General features: G+C 44.2%; 1 protein-coding gene across 6 annotated transcripts in view; it reads right to left on the reverse strand.

The window, feature by feature from the left end:
• hps4 (HPS4 biogenesis of lysosomal organelles complex 3 subunit 2) overlaps window positions 1-12,936 on the reverse strand; it is a 43,155-nt gene that overhangs the window by 6,154 nt on the left and 24,065 nt on the right. For 4 of the 6 annotated variants that reach the window (XM_070888031.1, XM_070888029.1, XM_070888028.1 and 1 more), the window contains 3 exons: window positions 7,650-7,668; window positions 3,773-3,872; window positions 2,272-3,181 (listed from right to left, as the gene is read on the reverse strand). In XM_070888031.1, coding sequence (XP_070744132.1) covers window positions 2,272-3,181; window positions 3,773-3,872; window positions 7,650-7,668 — 1,029 coding nt within the window. The remainder of the gene's footprint in view (window positions 1-2,271; window positions 3,182-3,772; window positions 3,873-7,649; window positions 7,669-12,936) is intronic. The other 2 variants (XM_070888034.1, XM_070888032.1) reach the window with 2 other exon arrangements.

Consider the following 12,936-nt stretch of genomic DNA (forward strand, 5'->3'; position numbering starts at 1 on the left):
GCTGGAAAGTGGGATTAGGCTGGATAGCTCTTTGTCGGCCGGCAGACTCGATGAACCGAATGGCCTCCTTCCATGCTGTAAATTTCTATGATTAAAATAAGGCGGATAGGAATGTAATATAAATGTGTTAACCACTGTGCTGAAAATAGTGCAGATAGGTAATTAAATTCCTAAGAGCTGGCACACATTAAATACCAATCAGCATGTTGTGCGTATCTTACAAAGCGGGAAAATCATTAGTGGGGTGATTGGCAGGCATACACCAGAAAGGTGAAATGTACCCAAGCCAAGTTGTACAAAGCTGACGTTTGTAGCGTGAAATGTCATTTTCCTTGATGTTATATGTTGGTGGGTAGAACAGTGAGCAGTAATTAACAGCTTCCCGTGTTGGAACGCCAGGATAATGCCTCAGCCTCAAGCACCCGTGTGAAAAATATAGCCTGATGGCGCAGTGAGCAAATACAGTGCCTAACGATGTAGTGATACCCGCCCTCCTGTATGGCTCAGAGACATGGACCATGTACAGTAGACAGCTCAAGTCACTGGAGAAATACCACCAACGATGTCTCTGCAAGATCCTGCAAATCCCCTGGGAGGACAGACGCACCAACGTTAGCGTCCTCGATCAGGCCAACATTCCCAGCATTGAAGCACTGACCACACTTGGATCAGCTCCGCTGGGCAGGCCACATTGTCCGCATGCCAGACACGAGACTCCCAAAGCAAGCGCTCTACTCAGAACTCCTTCAGGGCAGACGAACCAAAGGTGGGCAGCGGAAACGTTATAAGGACACCCTCAAAGCATCCCTGATAAAGTGCAACATCCCCACTGACACCTGGGAGACCCTGGCCAAAGTTTGCCCTAAGTGAAGGAAGTGCATCCGGGAGGGCGCTGAGCACCTCGAGTCTCATCGCCGAGAGCATGCAGAGATCAAGCGCAGGTAGCGGAAGGAGATTGCGGCAAACCTATCCCACCCACCCTTACCCTCAACGACTATCTGTCCCACCTGTGACAGGGACTGTGGTTCTCGTATTGGACTGGGCTAATTTTTAAGAGTGGAAGTAAGTCTTCCTCGATTCCGAGGGACTGCCTATGATGATGACCGAACCAGACAAAGTCCCAGGTTCAATCCTACATCTCTGGCGAGCTATCTGATCTCAGTCAGGATGGCAGTATGGGCACCACAATTGCGCTCAATGCTCTCAAGCTAGATGGGAAAGGAGCAAAATCAGTCGAGTTTCCTCATCACAATCAAATCATTTCTGCTGGAAGGAGGGCATTTGGTGAGGATATAACCAGGTTTATGTGCTGCTCTCTCGGGTCACTATAATCACTGCCGTGGCTCATATATGAAGAATGGCTACTTGGGCAAAACACCAGAGGGCTGCCTGTGGAATCGTGCTCAAGTACAAGTCAGTGCATCCAGGAGAAGGTAGGAGGGAATTAGGAACGTGAAGAAATGCAGTGATAATGGTGGCCCCCATTGAGGAGGTTAAAAAACGCTCAACACTGGGCTGCATCTTTGGCAGCACTCATTCCAGGACTTATTCAGGGATAATCTGTTGAACAAAATTAGTTACAGGATTTTACTGGGAGGTGCTACCTCTCCTTATCGCGCCTATATCTAATGTACATGCAGCAACATCATTCATAGACTGACACAGAAGCAAAATACTACGGGTGCTGGAAATCTGAAATAAAAACAGAAAATGCTGGAAATACTCAGCAGGTCAGGCAGCATCTGTGGAGTGAGAAACAGAGTTACCAAAACTCGGCAGCCAGTGTCCTAACTCGCACCAAGTTCCGGTCACCCTCCCCATCTCTGCAATCTCCTTCAGTCTCACCCCCCCTAATTCTGTCCTCTTGAGCATCCCGGATTATAAATTGCTCAACCATCGGTGGACATGCCTTCTGTTGCCTGGGCCCCAAGCTCTGGAACTCCCTCCCAAAACCTCTCCGCCTCTCTATCTCTTTTCCCTCCTTTAAGACGCTCCTTAAAACCTACCTCTTTGACCAAACTTTTGGTCATCTGCCATAATTTCTTCTTATGTGACTCGGTGTCAAAATTTTTTTTTGGTCTTATAACACTGCTGTGAAGCGCCTTGGGATGTTTCACTACGTTAAGGTGCTATATAAATACAAGTTGTTGTTAACGTTTCAGGTCGATGATGCTGCCTGACCCGCTGAGTATTTCCAGCATTTTCGGTTTTTATTCCATTCATAAACTAGCCTCAGTGTTTAACATTAGACATAGGTTAAAAGTCACTTACAACATCTTCAATAGCGCTGCGATTAGCTCTAAATCCATCTTCAGCCAGAAGAGACATTACCAACCCTTTCACTGTATGAACATATAGATTCAGTTTCACCAAATTCCCATGGTCTTTGGGTTCATCCACGCTTCCATACTCTAGCGCCCCAGTCTGCTTAATGTCTGCACCCTCTTCTCTATACTCTCCAGGCAGTGAAGAGTGAGGCGGGTCGCTACCCGAGGCACCACGGGACGTGGGAGTCGTGCCATGCAGCAAATTCCTATGTTGTTGTGAGGGCAAAGCTTGGTCATCAAAAGAATAGGTTAAAGGAGCCTTGACACTGGTGTCTTTCTGGTCGTAACCAGCATCACTTTCAGATTCAGGAACAAGATGAGCTTTCGGGGAATCAGAGGTAGTGTATATACTCGCGGAAATTAAAATTGGATCACTGAGGCTTTTAGAATTCCCTTCCACTCTTTCAATGTTCTGATCATTTCCATCTTCTGTCAATTCCATGTAGACATCACCAACCTCCTTGGAAACTGTGCCCGACTGCCCCTTGTCCAACTGTAGTGAAGGGCAAGAGGTTCTAGGAGGGGAAGAGTTTTTAGGGGAAGACAATGGGATTTTGTTCTGTGGGTGAGAGTTTGCACTCCCTGTCGGCTTGTAGTCAACCTCCGTTGGACGAGATTGTGCGGAGTGTTCTTCTTGGTCATTCTGGGCAAGATCCATGGAGTCTGCTGGTCTATTGCTGTCTTTGGAATTTGGATATGGGGTTTCAAACTCACTGTAGTTTTCACACTCGGCCGCAGAGTGCCTGTACTCACCGTTCATCGTCTCAGGATCAGGACTGGCTGACAGTGTTCTGGAGAGCGGTGGTTTTGTAGTCTTCTTCTCAACCAAATCTGGCTTTGGAGACTCAGGTAACCTGCGAAATGATTTTAAAAATGCAAAGTCAACTTTGTCCCAAATTCTACTTCACTTTTAACTCTCAGCATTAGTTTCACAGCAAGTTGACCGATTTTCTACAATTCCAAAAGTTAAGCAACACAAGAATTTTTCTCCCCTCGATCATTTTCTCCCCATCTCAGTTAACCCTTCATTAGGTGCCCTTCACCCTCCAGTAATGCCCAAGTGGCCATTATTCAGGTGTGGGCACTGACCATGTTGACAACTATACTATCACAGAGGTCATTAACAAGTCCAATAATGTCCTCATCGAACATCCATTCACACTTCCCTCATGGGTCTCCACAGTTGACCTTAGTTTCCTTGTATAGGGAGGGAGATGAAAAGAGAAAGCAGCTTGTGATTATAATCTAGTGACTGTAGTTGTATGGACGTCAGTAAGGAGAGTATCGGAGTTGGCTGTGATGTTCACTCTCTGGTCAAAAAGCCTAGTGACACTTATCATCTGGGCTCACATATCAAGACGAATGGTCCCTTGGGCAGGGTACCACAGTGAATTGTATTCCAGCTCGAATCACCACCTCTCCCACTCCTGAAAAGCCTGTCTCACCCATGCATCCATTCAACTGGGAACTGGCGCAGAGCTGCAGATTCTTCTTCAGAAACAAATACAGTCAAAATCGTTACATCTCGAGGTAATGGGGCATCTTCTGCAAATAAAAAAGCGGAGACAGCAGTGTATTATATTCAGTGGAACATTACTCAGTGTCACATGACAATCCCCAAGTAGTTACTTTAAAGAATAACTGCACCAGAAAGGCTCAGTCACATGGAAGCACACTGGTGTCTGGCCTCTAAGCAGTTATTCTTTAGACTTTAAAGTTATTCATTAGACTCAAGACCCTTTAAGCTTGTAGCAGTTGGATCCTGGGCCAACGATACCGAAACCACTGCCCTGCTTCTCTGTCCCTTTTCGTAAATTTTAAGTCTGTGGCACTAGTTCCCTGCACGGTAACTGGATCCATGAAGATCCATTCTATGGCAATGAAATGTGAGACCTGTGTAAAATGGATTCCCACCAGTGCCAGAACAAGGCAGATTGGGCAATTTAAACTGGGGAATATCAGTGTTACATTGTTATAAAATCATCTTTAAACGAAATCTGTTTTTATCATTAAGTCTGCGGAGGATTGTTTCAGTGCCTTTAAAGTCAGACATTGAAGCTTAAATTCCAGGGGCTACACCTCCAAATTAAACTGGAAAAATTGTGTTGCTTTACTCTTCACCCTGGAGCGAGCCTTTAGTTTAGCGATAGTATTCCTGCCGGAGTCAGAAGGTGCAGGATTCGAACCCCGCTCCAGACAATCCCGGCGAATGCTCAGACTCGGAATTCTGGGTTGACATCCAATGGGATGCACTTGCCCGGGGAATGTAGGTTGTGGGAGTCTATGAAACCCTCCCCGCCGGTATGACTAACCACTGTATCAGCTGGTATAATGATGTCTTACAACGCTCCTGTGAAGCGCCTCGTGATGTTTTACTACGTTAAAGGCACTGTATAAATACAAGCTGCTGTTGTTACGGCCTGTCAGACTGTTAATCAGCCTGAGACTCCTTCCCCTCCAAGGGAAGAGTGTGTAGATACGAGAACAAGTGACCTACATCATGGGTTGTGCAAACGATGCAAGAAACATTGGAACAAATCAATTAAAAGCAGAGCGAAGGGAGAAGGGAACGAGTTGAAGACAAATTTGCAGAGCACAGAAGAGAGAAGCCATCTGGCTCAACTAGTTCATTGTTCCAGATTAGCTGATTATTCATTCACGGCTTATGGAATCTTGAGGTGGGCAAATTGGCTGCTGTTCAACTGAGCATTTTTAGTTCATCTTCAGTTTCAACCACATTTTCATCCTTTGAATATTCTCTTGCTGTTATAATCTCAAAAGACTTCTTATTTTGCCGCTACAGCTGTGTTCAATTCTAGTTCTCTTTTTTATTGCCCGCACTGCCCCTTTGACTTTTTTTTTGGGAGGTTCCTGAATTTTTCTCTGGTTTTTCTCACATGCCTTGCTATAGTCTTTGTAGAACTTGTTTTTCTGATTTCACTTCACACGGTCTTGTGAACATGAGAAGATTTATTTAGTCTGCACTTCCTAGTCCTTCATATGCATTTATTCTGCAAGTATATATTCAAAGTTTCAAACTCTCATGTGGAAGTAAAAGATCCCGTGGCATTATTTTGAAGAAGAGCAGGAGAGTTATCCCCGGTGTCCTATCCAAGATTTATCCCTCAATCAACACCATTAAAACAGATTATCTGGTCATTATCACATTGCTGTTTGTGCGAGCTTGCTGTGTGCAAAGTAACAGCCGCGTTTCCTACATTAAAACAGTGACTACACTCCAAAAAAGTACTTAATTGCCTATAAAGCGCTTTGGGACGTCCTGACAGGTTATATAAAGACTTTCCTTCTTTTTAAAATTTTGAATGAAGAATCTGTTCCTTGCCACAACTTAAAAGAAAGAAAAACAAGGAAAATTAAAGACGTTTGCATAACCTATATATAGCAACTTTCACAACCTCAGCACATCCCAAAGCATTTCACAGCTAAGGAAGTATTTTTGAAGTGTAGTCACGGTTATAATGTAGGGAAACATGACAGACATTGTGCGCACAGTAAGGTCCCAATAATTTCCAACCCATGCTTCCCCTTCCAATACCCATCGCTCCCTCCAAGCCCCTGCAGGCACCCAAGATTATTGGACAATCGTCACCAAAGACGGCTTTGGAGAAGAGGCCAATGCCATTCCACTTCGGTCCAAGAGGAGCGCTGCTGTTGGCCAGGGCTGACTCGTGCAAATATGAAGAAGGTCTCCATTCAGCGGCCATACTTTAGAACTAACCAAATCTTCCAAGTTTATAAATTTTTAGGTGCTGGTAGTTGACTTAGCGTCCAGCTGCAAATACCATCACGATTACAGAGCAGACAGACTTAATGGCAATATTTTATTTTAAATTTGAAGTACACATAGACTGTGCTTGATTAGACCTTTGATATTTTTGCTGCTTTAGAATTATCCCAATATATATAAATAAATAAATAAATAAATAAATAAATGAGAGAGAGAGAGAGAGAGAGAGGGGTATAGGTATAGTTTTAAATACACTGTTCCACTGTTCATTATAGCTCCCTCAATAGCTTAGGTAGGCTACGGCAGCGAGTACTTGAGCCACAACAGCTAGGAAGGTCCGAGGTTTGATTTCTGGTCCTTGCTGAATTAGCTGATTTTAGCCAGCGGCACTTAAATGGAAGTTAGCCCTGTTGGGTTAGGGGAGGGTGAATAAAAAGTCAGCCTGGGTTTAGCTGCATGCATATGGAATCAGAATCGGCTATTGAAAATTGGCTAGGATTTCCATGCTGGAAGTATGTGGGCACAGGACAAGGAGAAAATCAACCTCTACCCAATATTCGCTGTTGCAGTTCACAAAAGAAGAATGGATACTTAGGCGATGTACTAGAGTCAATGGCTTCAAGGCAGGAGCAAGGGTGGCTGAAAAATCTTTATACTGTCTATCTATTTTCAAAGTTTTACATAATCGCCGGCCAAACTACCAAACTATGCAGAATTATGGGATGTTTGTGCTACACCCTCTACGATTGGGTTGAGGCTCCCTATCCATCTAGGATTCCGACAGCTAGTGAAAGGGGAGGTGCTAAACCCATCAGTCTGGGTGGCATCTGACTTCAGCTCCCAGAGATGAAAGAGCAGCATGTTAACTCACTGAGTCATCCAGTTCTCCTCCTCACCCCAAATGAACCTGTGGTCTGGCATGTGAGAAAGTTGAGGAAGCGTTATAGAGAACTGCAAGTACGTTGGTGATAAGGAGATACAGGATAAAATGGCAACTTTATGTTGGAATCGAGAAGTAATGACCAAGTGTGGTGAATGCTTGCACAATGGAAACAAGCTGTTTTTGCAACTATTATTTTTAAAGCCAGTAGAAATTAGGGCAACATTAGGCAACCCACGGTTGGTTAGCCTTCCGACACTCACTGTCTAAGCTCACACGTAAAGAATAAACCCTTGGGTGAGATATTGGAAGGCAGGCAACTCCTGTGAACCTGTGTCCCACAAGGTAGCACATTTAAAAGGGAAGAAAACTGGGGAGTGTATGTATTTCCACTCTGAGTAATGTATTTGCTTCATGGCTTCTTTGCTTAAAAATTCATAGCAACACATCGCTATTAAGAACTAGTTGGTTTATTAGCAAATGTTTAACAATCACACTACACATTATCAGTTCATCCACCAGGCTCACAACCACCTGCCTCATCGTGGATCCCCCGAACCCAACTGGCTGGGGTTTTATTGAGTCTTGTGAACATCACATGACTGGCTAAGCCACTCCCAACTCAACAGCTCTACCAACCTGTGAGCATACTCACACTGGGAAAGAATATGGCAAGAAATAAAATAAATCTTACCTGTCCTTCCAGTCAGATTCTGAAAGAAAAAGCAGTGAAGTAACTCCATTAAACCTCGTTATCAACTTACAAACATTCTACATCACACTACCAGAGACAGCTCATATACTGGTGATGTATCCAGACAAAAAAAGGGAAAATATGAAACAATATTGAATATATTTTGCTAGACTGCAATATTCGGCAGTAAAAAAAAGGTCTGAATATATCAGATATGCATTTCACATACAGCAGTCACCGTGCTGACATCAATACCAACTTTACATTATAGAGAAACCCGAGTGAATGGGCCAAGGCCCAAAGTGCAGGACACCACCATGGTTAAAAAGGAGAGTACTCTGGAAAAAGCAATTAACAGAAGCCAAGCTTGTGAAATAAAAGACAATAGATATAAAGAGGCAAGGAAGATTGACGGAGGTATGGACTTCTACAGGCTTAAGGTCATGGGAAAGAATGAATTAGAGTAGGAGACAATGCGATCAGTCTTAATTTCAACAGTGGAAGTGCAAGGCAATCAAATGCTTTGTAGGGCCGCATACTTGGAGTTTAGAAGACACAAGTTCACAGGAGCATTAATCATGGTATAGTCCTTAAAATAGAGAGATATTAAAAAGAGAGAGAGGAAAAAGATAGGAGAGAGAAGAGAGAGAGAAAGAGAGAGGGGGAGAGAAGAGAGAGGGGGGAGAAAAGAGAGAGGGGGGGGAGAAAAGAGAGAGAGAGATGGAGAGAAGAGAAAGAAAGAGAGAGGGGGAGAGAAGTGAGAGAGAGGGGGGAGAAAAGAGAGGGAGGGGAGAAAAGAGAGCGAGAGGGGGAAGAGGAGAGAGAGAGAGAGGGGGAGAGAAGAGAGAGAGAAAGTGAGAGGGGGGGAGAGAGAGAGGGGGGGAGAAGAGAGAGAGGGAGAAGAGAGAGAGAGAGAAGAGAGAGAGAGAGAGAAGGGGGAGAAGAGAAAGAGAGGGGGGAAGGGGGAAAGAGAAGAGTTAGTGGGAGTTGTGTACAGACCTCCAAACAGTAGTAGTAATGTTGGGGAGGGCATCAAACAGGAAATTAGGGGTGCATGCAATAAGGGTGCAGCAGTTATAATGGGTGACTTTAATATGCACATAGATTGGGCTAACCAAACTGGAAGCAATACGGTGGAGGAGGATTTCCTGGAGTGCATAAGGGATGGTTTTCTAGACCAATATGTCGAGGAACTATCTAGGGGGGAGGCCATCTTAGACTGGGTGTTGTGTAATGAGAGAGGATTAATTAGCAATCTCGTTGTGCAAGGCCCCTTGGGGAAGAGTGACCATAATAAGGTGGAATTCTGCATTAGGATGGAGAATGAAACAGTTGATTCAGAGACCATGGTCCAGAACTTAAAAAAGGGTAACTTTGAAGGTATGAGGCGTGAATTAACTAGGATTGATTGGCGAATGATACTTAAGGGGTTGACTCTGGATGGGCAATGGCAGACATTTAGAGACCGCATGGATGAACTACAACAATTGTACATTCCTGTCTGTCGTAAAAATAAAAAAGGGAAGGTGGATCAACCGTGGCTATCAAGGGAAATCAGGCATAGTATTAAAGCCAAGGAAGTGGCATACAAATTGGCCAGAAATAGCAGTGAACCCGGAGACTGGGAGAAATTTAGAACTCAGCAGAGGAGGACAAAGGGTTTGATTAGGGCAGGGAAAATGGAGTACGAGAAGAAGCTTGCAGGGAACATTAAGACGGATTGCAAAAGTTTCTATAGATATGTAAAGAGAAAAAGGTTACTAAAGACAAACGTAGGTCCCCTGCAGTCAGAATCAGGGGAAGTCATAACGGGGAACAAAGAAATGGCGAACCAATTGAACAAGTACTTTGGTTCGGTATTCACTAAGGAGGACACTAACAACGTTCTGGATATAAGAGGGGTCAGAGGATCTAGTAAGGAGGAGGAACTGAGGGAAATCCTTATTAGTCAGGAAATTGTATTGGGGAAATTAATGGGATTGAAGGCCGATAAATCCCCAGGGCCTGATGGACTGCATCCCAGAGTACTTAAGGAGGTGGCCTTGGAAATAGCGGATGCATTGACGGTCATTTTCCAACATTCCTTTGACTCTGGATCAGTTCCTATCGAGTGAAGGGTAGCCAATGTAACCCCACTTTTTAAAAAAGGAGGGAGAGAAAACAGGGAATTATAAGCCTGACATCGGTAGTGGGTAAGATGATGGAATCAATTATTCAGGATGTCATAGCAGCGCATTTGGAAAGAGGTGACATGATAGGTCCAAGTCAGCTTGGATTTGTGAAAGGGAAATCATGCTCGACAAATCTTCTAGAATTTTTTGAGGATGTTTCCAGTAGAATGGACAAGGGAGAACCAGTTGATGTGGTATATTTGGACTTTCAGAAGGCTTTCGACAAGGTCCCACACAAGAGATTAATGTGCAAAGTTAAAGCACATGGGATTGGGGGTAGTGTGCTGACATGGATTGAGAACTGGTTGTCAGACAGGAAGCAAAGTGTCGGAGTAAATAGGTACTTTTCAGAATGGCAGGCGGTGACTAGTGGGGTACCGCAAGGTTCTGTGCTGGGGCCCCAGCTGTTTACACTGTACATTAATGATTTAGACGAGGGGATTAAATGTAGTATCTCCAAATTTGCGGATGACACAAAGTTAGGTGGCAGTGTGAGCTGCGAGGAGGATGCTATGAGGCTGCAGAGTGACTTGGATAGGTTATGTGAGTGGGCAAATGCATGGCAGATGAAGTATAATGTGGATAAATGTGAGGTTATCCACTTTGGTGGTAAAAACAGAGAGACAGGCTATTATCTGACTGGTGACAGATTAGGAAAAGGGGAGGTGCAATGAGACCTGGGTGTCATGGTACATCTGTCATTGAAGGTTGGCATGTAGGTACAGCAGGCGGTTAAGAAAGCAAATGGCATGTTGGTCTTCATAGCGAGGGGATGAGAGTACAGGGGCAGGGAGGTGTTGCTACAGTTGTACAGGGCCTTGGTGAGGCCACACCTGGAGTATTGTGTACAGTTTTGGTCTCCTAACCTGAGGAAGGACATTCTTGCTATTGAGGGAGTGCAGCGAAGGTTCACCAGACTGATTCCCGGGATGGCGGGACTGACCTTTCAAGAAAGACTGGATCAACTGGGCTTGTATTCACTGGAGTTCAGAAGAATGAGAGGGGACCTCATAGAAACGTTTAAAATTCTGATGGGTTTAAGACAGGTTAGATGCAGGAAGAATATTCCCAATGTTGGGGAAGTCCAGAACCAGGGGTCACAGTCTAAGGATAAGGGGTAAGCCATTTAGGACCGAGATGAGGAGGAACTTCTTCACCCAGAGAGTGGTGAACCTGTGGAATTCTCTACCACAGAAAGTTGTTGAGGCCAATTCACTAAATATATTCAAAAAGGAGTTAGATGAAGTCCTTACTACTAGGGGGATCAAGGGGTATGGTGAGAAAGCAGGAATGGGGTACTGAAGTTGCATGTTCAGCCATGAACTCATTGAATGGCGGTGCAGGCTAGAAGGGCCGAATGGCCTACTCCTGCACCTATTTTCTATGTTTCCAAGAGAAAGAGAGGGGAGAAGAGAGAGAGGGAAATAGGAGGAAGAGAAGAGGAGAGATAATTGATTGATAATTAGAGAGGATATTGAGTACAAATTGCAAGGTTTTTCCTGTGTCCTGTCCATGACTCTGCGAACTTCCCCAAATATGGGATTGGTAGTAATGAAGCCTTGGACAGATTCGAGCTTTATTGAAGGTTAATTATCGAGGTAAAAAGAAATGTCTGACACAAGAAAAGGAAACAAAGCATCTTGGAGGCAGCTTAGGCTAAGAGATGGTGGAGTTCAATTTAAGGCCAGAAGAGATAGTGAAGCCAAGACTAAAGTGAAGAGGTATAAATATGTATATACCTTGTATTACAAATACAAGCAAAAACGGTTGTTTTTCGGACTGGAGAAAGTTATACAGTGGTGTTCCGCAGGGATCGGTACTGGGACCACTGCTTTTCTTGGTGTATGTTAGAATCAACTCTTTTCAAAATTCACCTAAAATGATGAATAGCCAGTGCTGGTATTGAGGGCTACTGGGAAGAAAGAGATTTTCCTTAAGAAGTATGCTGCTGTCATACGTCTAAGGGCTACATCTAATCCACACTGTATATCGAAGCACCTCGTCTTTATGGCATGGAGTGAAAATACCCAATGGTGCACAAGAAACAATAAGGGAGCGATAGCTACAGGAGACCACTACTTACAGGTTCTGTTTAGGTCACTAAAGCAAGACACTGATAAGGATACTTCGCTGTACTTCTGTCAGCCGTGTCTCAGTGGGTGGCACTCCTGCCTCTCAGTCAGAAGGTTGTGGGTTCAAGTCCCACTCCAGGAACTGGAGCACAAAAATCAAGGCTGACACCGATGCAATACTGAGGGAGTGCTGCGCTGTCAGGGGTACCATCTTTCAGATGAGACGTTAAACCAAGGCCCCATCTGCTCTCTCAGGTGGATATAAAAGATCCCATGGCACTATTTTGAAGAAGAGCAGGGGAGTTATCCTGTGTTCTGGCCAATATTTATCCCTCAATCAACATCACTAAAAATGGATGATTTGGTGATCATCATATTGCTGTTTGTGGGAGCTTGCTGTGCACATATTTGGCTGCCGTGTTTCCTACACTACAACAATGTCTACACTTCAAAAGTGCTTTATTGGCTATAAAGTGCTTTGTGATGTCCGGTGGTCATGAAAGGCAATTTATAAATGCAAGTTCTTTCTTTATGTTCAAATATGTTGTACTACAGCCACTTCCTCGTCCCTGCAGCTTGAGGTCGTGAAAGGCGCTATATAAATGCAAGTCTTTCTTTTTCTAAGGCCACCTTCTTGAAAATCACAGTGCAGCACCAGCCTTCAGAGTGCACTTTACTGAAATATTAGTAATACAGAGAACATAAGAAATAAAACTAGATGATATTGTGATGAAGTCCAGCACCATGGATCCTTTGTTATACTGAAATTTGGTTTGCCACAGATGGGCTGAAGTTTGTGCAGGGAAGTGCTCAGAAAAACATGCCCCCAATCAAAAATCAACATTGCATACCCAAGCCGGTAGTGGAATGACTTAACCCTTTCAGCACTGGAAAATCTTTTGTACTTTTCAAAGTAGGAAGTTGCTTTTTCTTCGCAGAACATCTGCAAACTTGGAACAAGTAAATCACAGCACTGCACAGGATATGTTTCTCGATTTATAGTATTCACGGAGCATTCCCGCGTAAGCAATGATCCAGTGACTC

Source organism: Pristiophorus japonicus, chromosome 8 (genome assembly GCF_044704955.1).
Source record: "Pristiophorus japonicus isolate sPriJap1 chromosome 8, sPriJap1.hap1, whole genome shotgun sequence".
Taxonomy (NCBI): domain Eukaryota; kingdom Metazoa; phylum Chordata; class Chondrichthyes; family Pristiophoridae; genus Pristiophorus; species Pristiophorus japonicus.